This window comes from Hippichthys cyanospilos, chromosome 2 (assembly GCF_059441005.1).
Source record: "Hippichthys cyanospilos isolate Australia breed blue-spotted pipefish chromosome 2, RoL_Hcya_1.0, whole genome shotgun sequence".
NCBI classification, from domain to species: domain Eukaryota; kingdom Metazoa; phylum Chordata; class Actinopteri; order Syngnathiformes; family Syngnathidae; genus Hippichthys; species Hippichthys cyanospilos.
This window is the reverse complement of record NC_142370.1, coordinates 12,432,118-12,450,444: the sequence shown is the minus strand read 5'-3', so window position 1 is coordinate 12,450,444 and position 18,327 is coordinate 12,432,118. Positions and strand designations below refer to the sequence as shown.

Here is an 18,327-nt window from a genome sequence, read left to right as displayed (position 1 = left end):
TTGTTTTTAAAACCAACAATTCTAGCAGGTCCACCCATCAACATTGGCTGAGTAACTAAAATACTAACACCACACAAGGGTCATAAATGTGATCAAAATTTGGTGAAGTCACAATAATAAACAACACATTTTTCTTAAACCAATACGACACAATAACGTTCCATGTACATAATAGAACACATTAAGGTCACGGTGCAGGGTGGAAAGAGTTTTTAGCTGACACAAGGATTCTTTTCCTCCTCATTTAGCATTCAGTGTGGCACTCTTTGAGTCATCTTAACAGGACAAACACTCCAAGGGAGAATAGCAACCACAGTGAGCTTCCTGCATTTATAATGTGTGCGTGTGTTTTTTTTTTTTTTTTACCAAAGACACATGAACACTAAAGACTTTGAGAGATACTTTTGTAACCCTTACCAACAACATGTATGTTATCAGCTCCTTAATGTAGGTATTTTGAGAGCTCTTTTTGTTTAGTTTTTTAGTAAGCCATCTTGCACCAACCAACATCTCCAAACCAAACATCACATTGATGGGAAACAAGGTTGGTTGAATCCTAACCGTAAATAGCGCTTAGCAAAGTTATTAGTCTAGCGTTCGGATTTTTTTCAACAGCGAATATAAAAAGTTGCGTTCAAAAAAAGCAAACAAACAAAAAAACATCAGAACAAGCTTCTCAGGAACTAATTTTGTGGTTTTGAGGTTAGATCAAGCTACAGTGAGCAGATTTTCCAAAGTTAGAAACAGGGAAACTACAATTTGATTGAAAAGCAAATACTCAAGCAAATCTCACCAGAAACTACTTTTAACAAATTTACCCGAGCAATGTCTTGTCCAGTGGTTGTTTTATGACTTTAGCTAATGCTAAATGCTATCTCCGCTATCACTTCAGCTGCAGTACATCAGCATGCATCTTGTCACCAATTTGCAACCTTTTCAACTCTGTCCCAGTGTTTGTTGTGGAAATGTAGTTATCCCTGGAAAAAAAAAACAAAAAAAAACATCCCTGCTCTGCAGCCTAATTTGACATGCCTGCATGATTTTGGTGCATCAAACTAATTATCAAATATTTCTGTACACCACTTACCATGTAGACACATACTAGTCATTGCTTTTGACCCATCTCAATAAATGAGATATCCTATTATATGAGTGTTCCTTGTACACACCTCCAGTCAAATGTCAAATGCAATTGAGCGCTATATTTGCCTTCTTTTGTTTCTTCATGTATGCATCCGACAGTGCAGGAACTGTGCTGGACTTTTTTTTTTTCCAAAACCTTGTTTATACATATATCAGAAGCTTATAACAAAAACAGGAGTGTGTTTTCACGTCTTTGCGTAATGCTAGAATGGCTCAACCAAAAACAGTCCATCTGACTACATATCCCAAGACACGTAAGCAAGAAGTACGTAGTTCTGATATGACAAAGAATTTATTTATCATATGAATCACTGTGACATCTTTCAAAATACCACAAATCTTTGATATCTGCTGTCAGAGAAATCTATAAAGAAGACTAATACTAACTCAGACCAGCCAAGATTGACTTTTCTTGCTAGCAAAGTTGTCAGAGCTCAGTCGCCCTTCTTGCTTTTTTATTCGGCAAAGCATTACACAAAACAAGACACAACAAAAAGCTGCAAGATAGTCAGGCCTCGCGATCTAATCCAACAGCTGGGCAAAGGTTCCAGTTCACACTTTTCTGCATCAACAGCTCTACCCAAGGAATGGGGTGAGATGGACAAGGACTGCATAGATGGATTGCAATGCACGCTATTCTAGATAGGAAATAAACACATCATGATAACAAACAATGAATGATTTCTTTCACTGCTGCAATCCTCGTTGTGACCAATTTATGTAGATACTACGATATTCAAAATTTCCTACTATTATTTGGAAAGATTTCCAAGTACTACCGTGCTCTGTTTCATTGTAAAGCTTGATGACTTGGCCTCTGCCGCATTCTACGGTAGCAGTCTGGGAAAATGGACAAGTAATCATTCAGGCAAAGGCCTACTAGTCATCCTCATTATTGGAAATCACTGATGTTGTGTGTATTTAGCGCTTGGAGGAAGCGATAGCACTCATGCCACTGAGCCACGGAAAAGCACTTAGCATTGTGGTCGTCGAGCTGTTTCAGACCGTCGGTTCATGAAATCAATTGAAATGAGTTGGAGCTTTTCCCAACATTTGACAATTTGTATATATTTTAACTGTTTTTTTTGTTTTTTTTATCAATTCATCTACAACTTTGCTGTCTTTTCTCAAAATGAAACCTTGACCACCGCTGGTATGGTGTCCAATAAGGACATTTAAGCTTCCATTGTAAAATACATTGCACTGAGCTGATAAGCAGGTACTTTTCACTCAGAATTCATACCCTCTTTTTGTCTGTATATGACCTTTAAAAGTATGGGATGAGCTGCCTTGGTGGCTTCTCCATATGAGCACCTGCTTCCCTTCACTTGACACACACTGAAATTGATCCCTCACAGACCGTCCATTAGTATTACATGCGGGTATTTTGTTAGAGCGCAGGAAAATGGCCACAAGAGCAAAAAGAGCTTTTTTTTGTTAACACGACACTCATGAATACAATAAGCAGCACTCAAAAATTTAACATGCATTTATCATCTGTTGTTTCAACCTCGAGTTTAACAGAACTCTGACTTCACATTTTCAAACTCGAAGGGAAATTAGAAATGTTAAAATGCTACTTGAAAGGGACATGTGATGGAACATTTAAGTGTGTTTTATATAAAATAGTTGTGTGTCTGGACTGTCTGCTCATCTTTCAAGTGGGAAAATTTAAAAAAAAGTCAATCTGTTTTCATCTGTGAGTAATACCTTCTCAAATACTCAGAATTTCACACGCTCAACACTAAATTGTCTTCTTTTTAGTCCTCGATGAAAGTATGTTGATTAAAATTATAATACGGCAACTGCAAATGTCTGCTTTTATTTTGGAATGCACTTAGCAATATTTTGGCAAATTTCATTGACTGGCCAAATTTTTCATAACAAGAGACATTCGTAATACTGCATTTGCCTTCAGTCTTAACAAGGCCAGTTTGAAAAGCGCAGGTGGGTGGGTTTTTTTCAAATTACTCGATTCAATGGAACCAATATAGGCGCCTAATTTTGGTCCCTCCACTATTTGGGCAGGTGACATTTACGTAACAGATTCCATCCTCCTAAGAGAATGAACGTCTGGCGGACCTCTATCGCTCCCCCACCCACTAATACTGCCTTGGGCAATGAGCCTGGCTCTTCTCCCATGATCTTTCCCTTCAAACTAAGTCATGTTAGAGCACTCCCTCGCTTTATTGGACCTTTAGAGATTGAGAAAGTCACTGACCCCACAGTGGTCAGATTAGGGTTAACATACCCCTTTTTCCACCTGTCATCTCGTGATCTCGGGTCTCCAACTAAATCATCTCCTTTCAAAATTTGCAATGGTTGCCCATCTTTCACAGTGAGGAAAATGTAGGCCAGAGGTCTGCAACCCATGGCGTCAGAGCATTATGAGACTCGAAAGACTTTCGAAAGAAGTGAATAGTTCATTGGAATTGAAATGACTGTAGTTTCTAGGTTTTCTAAATACATTTGCAGACATTAAGATTACAGTTCCCTTCTAACTTTTAAATAATACATGGTAGTTGAAAACTGTAAATATTTTACATGGTTGTTATTTTATCATTGCACTATATAGCACAATATGTTTTCTTTAATCTATATTGTGTACCTGTATTTGTCTGTAATGTGTATCTATTTGTCTGTATTTGGTACATGCAGCATCCACTTCAACTTGTGGGCCTGAGAGGGGGTTTTCATTTTGTGAACTCTACAGCTGGATAATTTAGGTTTGGCTTTAATTCCATTAAAACAGTTTTAATATTTATCTGCAATGATACCCACACTTTGGATGTCAAAAAGCTTTTTTTTGTCTTGTGGGAGAAAGTCAAAGGACTGAACCCAGATCTAGACTTTTACATATCGAGGTTTGGAATGTCACAAACGTGTTGACTAGAAGGGATATGTGACAATAAGTAGCAAAAGATGTTCCCTCATTAATGGCACAAATAGCATGCTGTTGATAATTAGCATGCTAGCCATTGTGTTTTACTAACAAACCTAACCAAACACATTATACTTAAATGTGAGAAAATATCTTCCACAAGCTCAACAATAGTGTTGGTTTCTTTCCAAATGACCATTATCTCACCAGGCACAGTAGCAAGACTTTGAAGTGAGACCATTTTTGAAAAATTAACACAAAAACTTGTGAAACATTGAACACTGTAGAGTATAATATCACGCCCATGCAACGCTTCTATTGAAATCTTCCAGACAGCACACAGTACAAAGTGTTTCAAAGCCAACAAATGCACAAAGGCAGATGAAAAAGGGTTGCAAATGATGAAGGAGGGGTTGGGGGAAGCAGCATCCTAAAGAAATAAAAGACCAAGGAGTGTCTTTTATGTCAGCCCAATTGGAGCTCCATAAAAAAAAGGCATCAATCACTTTCCACTGCATGTTGGGAATCCACATTTGTGTTAATGACATACGGACTCAAGAAGTTAGTTAGTCAAAAATAAAAGGCCCAATCGGAGTTTTCTGGTTTTATTTGGGCCATCGCTCATTTAAAATGGCTCCCAGCTGTCCTCTCATAAACAGAGCGGCAACAATACAATGTCAACAAGATGTAATTTATCGCTCATGTAGTCGATCTCTACCATATTCCCTTGCCTACTTTATTTGCAAATCTATTGGCAGATGAGTGCTATCTTATTCCATCTGCTGCACAAATAAGTGGGCCAGTATTTTTCCCCTTTCCACATTTCATATTTTATTACTGTATTTTTTTTCTTTTGACCGATACACCTGTAAAGCAGAGATTGGAGAAAACAAATCACATTATTCAAAGCGTGTTATCTACAACTAATTGCTTATCAAAACAATCAATACATTTTATTTATGTAATTGATTGGAGACCTCAAAGTGTCCAAATGCTTCGAATTTCATCTTGTCCACTGAAAATATAATCAGATTCCTTTATGAAAACACTCAAAAGCATTGTTAGAACAGAAAAATAGATTTGCGATTATGTTAACTTTGGAAAATCATTATCAGCATTTAGTTCTACTTATTTCTTTCCAGATGATGTGAAATAAACTGCTTGCCCTTGGAAAAATCTCCGTTTTGGAAAACATGTTATAACATTTTTTATATATATATATATATATATATATATATATATATATATATATATATATATATATATCTCAGGAAGATTCATTGACTGTAGATGGGTCTTATGAGGTTGAGTGCAGGCATGTCCTCATGTGGCCTTTAACAGGCCAGCCTAAACCAAATATGGCCATTTTTGCCTCTAATGCTGCCTGACGCTAACTCACTTGGAGCTTGCTTCTAGCAAATGAACCAACTCACTCACTCCTGCACCAGCACCTAACACAGAACCATCCCAACCGGGCAATATTTTTGGGCCTGCATGATGCAAGAATAGACAGCCAGCAGTGCTGTTTGATAAGGTTTTTTTTTTTTTTTTTTTTTTGCAGCTCTAAATGCTGCCATTTCATTCCAGCTCCATACATGCATAATGCACATAATTTGGCATACGCATGGAAACACTGAAGCATATCGTGGCTTTGTGGCGCATGTTCAGTAGGACCTTTGTGATCAATTATGCATCATGCGTTTTATTACAGTTAAGTGTAGGGAGCACCCTTTCACACGAATCTACAATTCTTTCGATGCTGTCACTTGAATAGAAGTTTGGCATATGCAAGATAGATTGAAATGACTCTCCCTGAAGTGATTTCATCTAAATACAGAACCTCCAGAAACCTTTAAAGGAGGCATATGATGTAAAAGTTGCATTTGAATGTCTTGTATATTAATAGTATGTCTGGCGTCTCAACACATTTATCAAGTGTGAAATTAAACAGCCAAATCAATTTTATGGTGGTGGAAATGTATAAAAATGTGTCTGGAGGGAACACAATTTAGAGTAATTCAGATTGTGACATCGATCTTCAGTTTTTTCCAGAAGTGAAATGAGTGCTCGAGGAATTGGACTACCTTGGTTCGAAAAAATACTCGAGACATTTTTTCCCTGTCCTAAGTACCTGTTAATTAGCGTACAATACACTATCAAGAAGAAGTCAAGCTAACCACAGCAACAAATGCCATGCTAGAATATGACACTAATAAACCAACAACTTGGTAAGAAGGCCCTCTTCTATTTACCTTGGGCATCAGTACCTCTTATATTTCGAAGTACGGAGATCCCAGCAGCGTTGCAACATGATGGCTGGCTTGACTTATAATCAATGCCGAAAACGCTGGTTTGTCCTCAAATCAAGTTAAATGAATGTTTATGTAAATTAAGAATGCCTAAAAAAGTCTTAATTACAATGACAATCTAATGAATGGGTCTAATTAAATCAAACGTGGCGGCAAGTATTGTTTGTCCCGTTCAAGATTGAGTATGATCATCAGAAAGCTGATGATGGAAAGACTAAGTGACTGACAGAGAGCTGATGGGAGAACATGTGAGAAAAGCATCTTCCACCAGCATGTTCTACCCGGCAACCAGCTCTTCACCCCGAGGGACATCTTGGCTTCTCACACATATCCATAAATATCTCGGCAAGGAGTATGCAAACAGCACCGCTGTATTATCCCTGAAGGCAAATAAAGCTGCCATCACCTCCAAGCATGTCAATGTGTTACCCGGATGAATAGCGCTAATACGGATAATCTGCTCATCATTCATCCGAGATCAATGTACACGAGCGGGTGAGGGAGATATTTAAGCGAGTAATTAAAGCAGAGTCATTTGGCTTTAAATAAATTCAAACCAAAAAAATGTGGCTTGTTTAAAAAAAAAAAATCAAAGGAAAAACAAACTAAATTACTAAAGGGGAAGTCAACCCCAAAATGTTCATTGCATGAATATGTGCGATGTACCCCCACTGTCTAAACATGACATTCTGACTTTATTGTGTTCGTGGGATATGAAGTAAGCAGCAAAGTTAGTTGTGATCCATTTTCGAAGGAGGCCATTTTGTCATCTGACAAAATTGAAATGACATCACCGTCGCTCGGTTCTCAGGGGACGACCAATCACGCCTCAGATTTTCTTTGAATTTAATCATGTGACATTTGTAAGCTAAGCAGTGATTGGTCATTACCTGAGCAACTGGGATGTAATTTTCAGTTGACAACAAGCGACTATATGGCCGCCCTTTAGATCTTAAAACGTGTGGGGGTTGCTCCCTAATTCATATACCGCAAACAGTCAATCAGAATGCTATGCTAATAACTCAATTATGGGTCAGAATAGGAACCACCAATACATGGATCAATTTGGCCCGACAGTATTTCTGTATTATTTTGCTCCAAAACGAGCTAAGTAAATGGGTAGTTCTGTACACGACGACCTCAGGATTTGGGTTGTTTTGGATATAACAACCCAGCACAATGGGACAAATTGACCCAAATATTGGGTTGGTCCTTTCCTGCCCTACAATAAGTTTATATTTGATCTGTTTTTAGAATGTAGTGAAGCCACATAGAACATATTGTGAAGAAGGTTTTGGGGTTGACACCCTCATGTGTTTTTGTATTGTTTTAGCTATACCAGGATTTGTGGTGCCTAATTTTACCGGACACTCCTCCATTTTTGTTTTTTGTTTTCAAAACTTTGTTTTAAAACTATTTTGGGCCGGTATTGTTGTCAATACTGATCATTCTGTTTTTAAAGTAGCTCCTGTGTAAGGAAAAAAGTGCATGTCAGTTTCAAGCAACCAGAAGCTACAGAAATTGATTATTTGTTTCAATCATAGTGACTAATAAATTTGAATGAATGGAAATCATGAATTAATCACCCAACGCTGCTCACAAAGTACATTTAGGAGTAGGAAATAGAGCAATCCAGAATTGAGACAAACTTTAATTGTCATTGCTTCAAACAAGAAGTTTGAAAAAAGGTCAACGGAAATGTGAACAGAGAGGATCGCTTCGAACGGTGTGAAGAACAGTGAGGGGAGCCATCCGCTTTGCTGTGACCACTGCTGCCTGACAGCACTTTTTTGCTCTTTCTGCTCTGCATGTAAATGCAACAGCAAGGAGACAATTCCGACCTCAGCATGCTGTCCATACGAGCATTGACAGTATTATCAGCATGCGCTAAGTATTCTCACCATGGATTCAATCAATAGTTAGAAAAAAATTCTACGGTGACCCCCTTGCTTGTCATGATCTGCAATGTTCTAAGATATTTTTTTTGTGGGGGAGGAGCTAGGTTTAACCTGAGCTGTTAGCAGAAGAAACGGTAGTCAAAATTGTATTTTATTTTTGCCCATAATTTTTGATCAGAATTTTACTCAGCCAAACATCGGAATTGGCATTGGCTTGAAAAAAAAAAAAAGAGTTGTAATTACTGTATTTATATATGCAAATATAATGATTTTTGGTGTGGAGGGGCAAACTTTTTTTTTTTTTTTTTGTTGCAATTTCCACTATTTGTGGCAGGGCTTTCACTCACCATAGCTGCAGCCAACAACAGCAAACCAGCAACATCAGATACGATCATTAGAATCAATTAGTAACACTATTAACTAATTGACATAGCATTGATATTGCTAATGCACTTATTACACTAATTTGCACTCTGATCTAGAACCTGAAGTCATTCATCAGTTCAAGCCATTAGCATACCACAATTACTTATTTTATAAAAGAGTTTCCAACAATAATGTGACATTTTCCCACAAAAATATTGAATCAATCAATTGTTTCATTTCTTTTTTATTGTTAAGAGAGCGGGTGGGTGAAAATGGAGTGAAACCAATTGAAGAATAAAGTGCAGTTATGCTTCATTACTCCTCCAACGATCCAGTTTATCATCATTTCTTCGTAGAAAACCGCACGCAGAGCCTGCTACTAATCTAAACGGCATCCGACTGCACTGTAGGACTTCTTAGCAAGTGTAAGATGTGAGCAGTAACAAGCTTCCAGCTTCCCCCACCTTATCCTCTTGTGTGAATGCAGTCAGTGGGGTGAGTCAAATAATTAGCAGGAAAGCTGACTGTGATGCATGTGCTTCGGGGGCAGAAGCAGAGGACTCGCGCAGCAGTAAGGGAGAAACTGGCAGGTATAATCCACACAAGTGAGTATAGTGGAAGTAGCAGTAGAGGGGGGGCTACTGTAGGGGGCTGTCGCCATGGTAACGCCCCCATTTGGTTGTAACCTCCCCCACAACTACCCAAATTGAAAATATGACTACATTGTCATCTCTCTCTGAAGAGAACCGAGCACACCATGCAAAAGAGACACTTTCTCCACATTTTTACATTCAAAAATCTGTTTTGTAACACTTGCATGGAGTGCATTTAATAAGAGTGGATGGGTGGATGGATGGATGGATGGATGGATGGATGGATGGATGGATGGATGGATGGATGGATGGATGGATGGATGGATGGATGGATGGATGGATGGATGGAGATCAACGATGATCATTTATTATGCATAGCAGTGCCAAGCAAAAGACCATTCAAATATACTTAATGTTTTAAAAAACAGGTACGTTGTCATTTTGATTAAAAATAAAGAAAAAAAACAAACAAACAACGTGCCTGGCCTAGATACAGTATCTTGGCTTCTCACATACCGCCATCTTGTGGACAAATATGTCACGTTTAATTAATTAATTAATTTATTTATTTTTAACAAGGTACCGTCTCATAATATTGCAGCGTAAAGTCATGTAGAGGGCAGCATGGTGGAAAAGTGGTTAGCACGTCTGCCTTACAGTTCAGAGTGCCGAGTTCCATTCTTGTGTGGAGTTTGCATATTCTCCTCGTGCCCACGTGGTTTCTCTCTGGGCGCTCTGGCTTCCTCTCGAAAACATGCTTGGTAGGTATATCGGACACGCAAAAAAATTCTTAGATGTGAACGGTGGTTCTACTCTGTCAACCAGTTCCGGGTGTACCCCGCCTACCGCCTGTAGGCAGCAGGGGTAGTCACCAGCATGCCAGTGACCCTAGTGAGGATGAGCGGCTATTGGAAATATATTAATGGGAATCATCATATTTCAAAATATTAGATCTGATTTGCTGATGACCTAAAGATGAGCCTGATTCATAATACATCAGGCATAAGAATATCCACTTGTCCATCCATTCATCCATCCATCCATCCATCCATCCATTTTCTTCAACCTACAAGTATAAGCCATGGTTACTCCTGGGTACACGGTTTGCATTTGCAAACATGTTTCAAAGCAAACCAGAAATACAATTTCTAATGAAGGGGAGAACTGCCAGAATTAGAGGAAATTTGAACACAAACATTTTTAAAATCTGACAATTTCATTTATATTTTATGTAACGTCTTTATAAACCATAATAGTATTTTAGAAGTCAAGCTCAACCGTCAACACTATGATTTTTACGATTTATTTTATTTGCCCTGTTATATAGTCAACAGTGCAAGGTAATTGAACTTTTTTTCCAGCACATGGCACCTTGTTTCAGCATCTTCAGCCACATGAAAAAAAGTATCAAGAATGAACTGAAAAATCCATTTACAAGAAAAAGTTAAATCTTTTCAAATATATTTTTTCATTTATTTGTAATTGAAGAAAAATTATGAAAATAATGTTAACGTTTTGACCAGGACTATTTGCTCGCTGTGCTGCTAACATATCAAACGCAACCTAATCAAATAAGAGATACAAAACAAGCGGTTAGACTCAGAGCAATATCACTTTATGTATTTTGCTAAAACCTTTAGCTCACATTTTGCATATCCTCTACACGTCTAAAACGTTTTAGCTGCAGCAAATCTTGAGAGCACGTGTTACTTGGGTCAAAGTTCAAGCTTAAACGTCGCATTGATTTTCACATTGGATGACATCACCGGGCCTCCCTCTTAAAACTTTAGACACAAATGCATTTTATTGTTTTATTCTTTACGTTTTTTTATCTGTTGTAAGTTAGTTATTGAGAGATTGTAACAACAGATAAAAATGTCAAAATCATAGTCGAAATTGATTTGGATGTACTACATCTGATTAACTGTAGAAGGCAGTCTTCTCTTTGTTTTTGGCCATTTGTTGACAGCAAGGCGCTTCAGTAAAGTGACGTCATTTAAAAGCGACCGTGTTGTGGTAGAAAAGGGGCGTGTCGCAGAAGCTGAATTGAAATAATAAATGGCGCGAGTAACAAGCTACCGCGATGGACGTAAGAAATTAAAGTCGTTTTCGTTTCTTACATGACTATGAGCGGAATATTATCAGGACGCTAAAAATGGCGTCGCGAAACTAGAAATACTTAGCCAAGCAAGCTTTAAACGAGCCTCGAACAATAGTCACTCATTGTTCATTGGTGCGTCTGCTGCATCGGATGGAACGATGTCCAATGGCAAGATCATCGCCAACACTCCTTTGGCTGTAGACTTCTGGCATGTTCGCAGATGTCCAGAGAGCAGACTCTTCTTCCTGTCGCACATGCACAGCGACCATACGGTCGGTCTTACGTCCACTTGGGCTGACCGACCCATCTACTGCTCGCCGATAACCGCGTCGCTGCTCAGTGTCAAGCTGCAGGTGAGACATCGCTTAACAAACATGCAGAGTGTAGGTTCGTGACAAAAAAAGCAAAACATTTGTTTTTACCAGAAAGACCGATGCTACTAAAAATAGCTTGAAAAAGTCGAGCAAAATATGCGCTACAGTTAAGATCTAAGAACTTTATGGGATTTTAAATACTTTAAAAAAGTGAGCAAAATTACCCCTGTTTGCCATTTCAAAACAATATCTTATTAGCAGTTTAAAAAAATACAAGGATTACTACTCTCTCCCCTGCGTCGTCCGACCAAAGTACGTTCGACGTGATGTCTGGCAACGTGCAATATTCTGTCTTTGAATAAAATTGAAGTAACTTGGGCAGCATCTCCTCAAATACCTCAAAATGATGTGAAACATGCCGGTATAAGAAAAAAGAAATCCCGTTTTTGAGAGGTCTAATATGAGATATCGCTGCCTGTGTTGAATTTACTTAATTGTATTACATCAAGTGATTGCACAAGATACATATTTAGATACATTTCAAGTAAACGTGTCCTTAATAATTTAAAAAAAAGTGATCACACATAAATGACTCCTTGGAAAATGATGGAAAGTGTCAACCAAAGTGTCAATCATATACTATAAATCCTTTGAGTATTAATATCCACCTTACAAAAACAATTAGAAAAGTGCTCTGCTCGCCCATTCTTTGTTATTATGATCACTAGTATGATTGGTCCTGATTTTTTTTTTTTTCTTGTGCAGGTGAAAGAAAAGTGGATCCACCCATTAGAGCTGGGTGACTCACATCTTTTGCCACTGGATGACATTGGCAAAGAAAGCATGACGGTCACACTGATTGACGCCAACCACTGCCCAGGGGCTGTCATGTTCCTCTTCCAGGGCTACTTTGGCACCATCCTATACACTGGTAAGTGTCTCAACCCACTTGGAATGACATCATGTAATGTGCCTCATGTGTCTATGGTACATTAAAGAGAGTGAGACGCTAATAGGCTGAGACTCTTTGTATGTTACTTTCCAGCCATTTTATTGTGTTCCATTTACTGACTGTGAAAAATCAACACCCAGCTGCAGACAGATAGTGTCAGTTAAGAGGACCTTTTAAGGCTAGGTTCAGTGGCCCAATTCTGATCTATATATATTTTTTAAGACAACTCACTGAAGGGAGAGTGAGGTGTATTTTTTTCTCTTTGTCTCGGAGCAAGCTAAATGCCATGACAAAAAAATCTCACCCTTCCAGTCCTTAATTTATTCCTCAGATTTAACAGATTGAAAATATTCTGGCTCCGCTATGACATTTCAATATCGCCTGGTGCTTACGTACATACTGTCTGTGATGTCACAATGTCCTCAATGCTCATGCGGGATAGTTTTGGGCTGTTTAGCGTTCAAACACAGATCACACATTCATTTGGAAATGTGACCTAAAAAAAAAAAAAAATCGGAATTGAGCATTAAGACCTGCAGTGTGAACCTCGCCTCAGAGAGTGTATGTGGGACAACAGTGTTGAATGAAAACCTGTAGTGATTATAATGTTGTATTAGTAACATCATGACTATGCAAATTTTGGTTATTCTATGAGCCTTCTGTATAGTTTCATCTGTACGATACTCACAATTTTTTTTCTGTTATATCTTTAACTTCTCAGCCTTCCTCAATTTCAGGTGACTTCAGATATTGTCCGTCAATGCTGCGTGAGCTGTGCTTGGCGACAAACACCACGATCGATGTTCTGTATTTGGACAACACGAATTGTGACCCCAACCGTAACATCCCCTCAAGGAAACAAGCCACACAGCAAATCAAAGAAATCATCCGCAGCCACCCAGACCACAATGTGGTCTTAGGTAACTTTTACCACCACTTTTTATTTAACGCTCTAACAGTTTGTAATTTAATTTTCTTAAAGGGACATTTAGGGCTGGGCGATATGGCCAGCCCTATTCACAAAATATCCCGATTCACAATTTAAAACCAGTACCTAAAATCTGTTTGCAGATGACAAAGACATTGTTCAAAACAAGTTTGAATTGTATTTTATTTACATTATCCCTTCTGGGGTTAAAGTGATCTAAAGAAGCCACACAAAAAAAGAGATGGCAAGCCCTGCCTGCCATTGTAAACAGTGACAATTTAACTTTTCAGTAAGCTTTATCTAGCTCCAAACTGACACAATGCACTCTCAAATTATCGTATAAGAAATTCAACATAAAATCATAAGACCCTTGTTTGAGGTTGAGAAAATAAAGTGTGATTTCGGAATAATGCTCTGTTGTTTGTCTTGGGAATCGGCAGGAGCAAAAGTTGCTGTAGAAAGACTAGTCAAGCTACTCCACTTCACACTTCAAAATGAAAATGTACTAAGGCATACATTTCTCAATTTTATTCTGTAAACTAAAGTTTATTTTGAAGTTGGCCTCCTCACAGCATTTCCGGCATGTCTTACTGTCATGCAGAGCAGGAACAATTGTTTCTGCGATTGGTTCGACTTTTTTTTTCAGACGTGTACACTCATGAGCGGGTATTTGGGTCGAAGGAAAAATGCTTCAAGCTTTTTCCTTTGTATGAGGTAGTCAAAATTACTCTGTCATATTTCAGGCCAAATATATAGTTAGCAAATGACCAAGTTGTCAAGACTATTTGATCACCTACAAAAAAAAAAAAAAAAAAAAAAAAGATTTACGGAATTTGCAAAGAGCAGCGATTAAGGCCCCTGATAACAGCTTGGAATTGTTCTCAGGGAACAATTGTTTTGAGCTGTTGGATTCAGTTCCAATGAGCGTATTGCGATCTTCTGCTGTTTTGTAGGTCTCTATGCCCTGGGTAAAGAGTCTCTGTTGGTGGAGCTGGCCATGGAGTTTCAAACATGGATCGAGGTGAGTTTCGACAGAATGGCGACCCTCAGGGTGCTCGGACTACCCGACGTCTTCACCACCGACCCTGGCGCCGGCCGTATCCGCGTTGTGGAGCAGCGAGAGATCTCCTTTGCCGCGATGCACCAGTGGAACAGTGAACAACCAACGTTGGCCATCTATCCCACCAGCCGGCCACTCCCCCTCTTCCACCCTAAACTCCACGTGGTGCCCTACTCGGACCACTCGTCTTACCATGAGCTGGTGGACTTCGTCTCTGGACTCAAACCTTGCTCTCTAGTGCCCATTGTTGGCAACGGCATCCCGGGGAGCCTCTCCGCCTTATCATCCAACAAAAGGCACGAAATCCTGATTCCCGAGTCGGTCCAGCACTACATGAGGAGGCTGCCGGAAAACTCGCACAAATGGTCAGCCAACGTCCGGCGCCAACATGCGCGACCGCTTGTGCCTAAGGGAGTCGTGTTTGAGTCTCCTGGGAAACCCAGGGACTTTCTCGATCAAGATTCTTCTTCTGAGGAGGAAATGGACACAGCCAGTGTTGATTGCAGTCTAGCTGAATCCAACGAGAGCCTCACCTGCTCCGAAAGTCGCTTTGTCAGCTTGGACACGTGGAAGCTCAATGTAGTCAGCACCTTCTCGGAAGAACTGCAGCGGGTGCCCTTCTCTCAGCTCAGCCAGAGCAATTTTGGCCCCATGAGAATCATGCAGAACATCGGCGTCTGCCTAACGCCGCGTCCACGCACCCCCAAGGAGGCGACGGGAAGCACGTGGAACGGGACGTCCTCTCCTCCTGTGACCGGTGGCGAGGAGGACTTCAGCATATCTGACAGCAACTCTGAACTCATCTACAGTGCTAATGATTGCATATCTGATTCACTGCAGTGTTCGGAAGCTCACATAGAACAGCTTGAAAATGACATCTTGAAGCATGTGGTTTTCCCACCGGAGGACTTAAAGTCGTGCTCCCTTCTGAAGGGGAGTGTCGTGCACATGCTTCCCCTCTGTCCTGTGCGCAAGGGAAATTTGCCTTAACCTCCTGCGAGCCAGCCCACTCACTTGTGTCCACTGTAGTGGATCTTTGTGTTTGGTTTATATGTTTTGACTCTTTAGAGCTACCCTACGAAATCCTAGTGTGCTCAGTAGGAGACACCCTGGCCTTTTTAGTGATGTCTCACGGGTTTGGGTGGGATGCGATTTGCTGCTTTGCTGAGACAAAATGGACACAACAGTGGACACAAATGAACGAGCTGGAAGATATGTGTTATAGCTGTTTAACAGTGCACTTTTTCCCGGCTTAGCCAAGGCATTTATTTTACATGAGAAAAATGTCACCTCACACCACCAATGTCACAGTATATATATGACAAAAAAAAAAAAAAAAATCCCACAATCATCACTGAAAGATTTTTCCACTCACAAAACTAATAATGAAAATAAAACTTTGCAAATTATACAAAGTTAAATTATATAAAATCTGACTTTTTTTTTTTTTTTTGCAGTTGAACAGAAGAATCTTGTCAAGAACTATTCTCAACAAAAATTATGCTATCTCAGAAGCGCTGATTGATGAAACCAGTGTCAGGGATATTTTTTTTCAAACTTCTTGCTCTGGTGGAGGTTTATGCTTGACTTGGGAACCTAAAATGCATAAATGTCCACATTATGGATGTGCTACAAAACTAGGTGCATTTTCAGCCGTGATAATCAAAAAGGCCTATCGTCCATTTGTCTAGTAAACGCAACGATTCTACGATGAATGCACATATTTGAAAAAAAAAGACATGAGTTAAAACAAAACACATCTAAGGTTCTTGTTTTGAAAAAGAAAACCAGCCGTCTAATCCACATTTTGACTGATGTACCTCTGTCAATGTGCCCACTGCATCGTCTTGCCGTTACTGTTGTATTGTGGCCATATCGCCGTTAGGTGGCAGCATTATGCAAACAACCGTGCAATCGTCGGCATTCCAGTGGCGTTTGGATTTGGAAGCTTGCTGTTTTTAATCAGCGAGGGGATACTTGGAGACTGGATGAATACTGTATTTCATTTGGCTTTGTGCTAAGGATAGGAACATGAAATGTGGTGTCCCATTTTTCAAAATCTGAATTAAGGGCAGGACAGAAATGGCTGTTGTGTTTTGATTTAAGGCATTGACGCCATCAAGCATCAAACATCGATGCATTGGATGTTGGCTGAAGTTACGATGACCGACTATTTCTCTTCACAGTTTCTTAAATTTTCTTATGTTACTTTTCCGCACAGTCGACACCTTTTATCGCTCATTTCTAATATTTATGCTCTCGTTTTGTAATCTCTATGATAACGTAGTTGGGTTTCTAATATGAGGAGAGAATGTCGTGGCGTTAACACTTTGGGTCGTTTTTCAAAAAAAATTAAAAAGAAGCGATGAAAAATTTACCTTTCTAGCACGTTGTGTCCCCACTTATTTTGAAGCGTCAGGGTTGTCTCAGAAAGACAATGATCATGTGATTGATACCTTTTCTGAAATTGAAAAGTGAAATCCTACCATTACAACCGCACGGAAATGCTTATTAAATGTATCTATGTCGGGGGAGTAAAAAGACAAAAATGACAACAATGAGCTTATTTCATTTTAAATGATGCAATTATTCTTTTATAGGTGTTTTTTTTCTTTGTCTTTTTTTGTACATGTTCGAAATGAAAACAATACAGCAAAAATAAATCAATAAAATGTATCCAACTTAAATGTACAGCCTACTCCCACATGTAAAATAGGCCTACGTTCCTCACATGGAACTCGGGCAACAGTATTCCGTTTGAATGTAATATTTGAGATGTAGCCACCAGATAGCGCTGTGGGAGATGTTTCAATCGTTCCAAAAAAAAAAACATTCACTTTCTGAATCAATTTTTTCAAACAATTCAATCGTTGTTTCATTCCTGCTATCCCTTGCTCTTAGGAACCTCAAGTGCAACAGAATTTGTTTCGCAACCCTGGGGAGATCTGTGCCATGCAATATTCCTGTTTCTGAGCTCTTTTGGCAGTTCATTCCACCTCATGATCCACATTTGTTTTGACATGCACTGTGAGCTGTAAGGTCCTGTAATCAAGTCCAATCAGTTTTATTAAACACATCTGGACTCCGATGAAGGAGCAGCAGTATGGCGTTATATTTGTGCCACAATTACGAGTGCGCGGGAAAAAAATTTGAGCGTTGAAATTAAAACTGAGCGAGCGAAAACAGATTTTGAGGGCAGAAAAAATGTTATTGAAAAGAACATTCTCACTCAAAATTCCTTTTTGCTTGCTCGCAATAGCATTCTTGCGCTCAACATCTCGCTCTCGCTTGCGATACTCCTCTCTCCCTTGCTCAACATCACGTTTGCTCTACATCTCGCTCTCGCTCGCTCGAGTCGTCCTCTGCGCTCGCTCAGTTCTGCTCACGCGTTACGTTTGTGCCACAAAACCATCCAATCAGAGCTTGTTAAAGCACATTGATTGACAGCTTAGTATCCAATGAGATTACTTGTTGTGTTCACCCGGAACGAGCAAGCGAGAGTGCGTCACATCGACTTGGGCTGGAGGAGGTGGGCTTATATTATTAAAGTAAAAAAAACTAACAAGGTATTTCTGTCAAATGATACAATACAGTAATAATAATAATAATAGTAAAAGTAATTCTCCAGCTCTAGTCCGTGTTGACGCACTCTCGTTTGCCCTTTCCAGGTGAACACGGCAAACGAGAGTGCCTCAACGGATAGAGTACAAGCAATCTCATTGGATACCAAGCTGTCAATCAATGTGCTTTTACAAGCTCTGATTGGCTGGTTTTGTGGCACA

General features: G+C 39.4%; 1 protein-coding gene across 1 annotated transcript; it reads left to right on the top strand.

The window, feature by feature from the left end:
• Positions 1 to 11,222: 11,222 nt before the first annotated feature.
• Positions 11,223 to 17,646, top strand: dclre1b (DNA cross-link repair 1B). The gene is made up of 4 exons (XM_088407924.1): positions 11,223 to 11,644; positions 12,371 to 12,536; positions 13,295 to 13,477; positions 14,439 to 17,646. Exons 1-4 carry the CDS (start codon positions 11,450 to 11,452, stop codon positions 15,533 to 15,535), a joined length of 1,641 nt encoding a protein of 546 aa, XP_088264050.1. The 5' UTR covers positions 11,223 to 11,449; the 3' UTR covers positions 15,536 to 17,646.
• The last annotated feature ends 681 nt before the right edge of the window (positions 17,647 to 18,327 follow it).

Coding starts and splice junctions, on each gene's coding strand:
- dclre1b (XM_088407924.1), top strand. CDS start 11,450: ATGTCCAATGGCAAGATCATCGCCAACACTCCTTTGGCTGTAGACTTC. Junction 12,537..13,294: donor TGGCACCATCCTATACACTG/GTAAGTGTCTCA, acceptor CCTCAATTTCAG/GTGACTTCAGATATTGTCCG. Junction 13,478..14,438: donor AGACCACAATGTGGTCTTAG/GTAACTTTTACC, acceptor GCTGTTTTGTAG/GTCTCTATGCCCTGGGTAAA.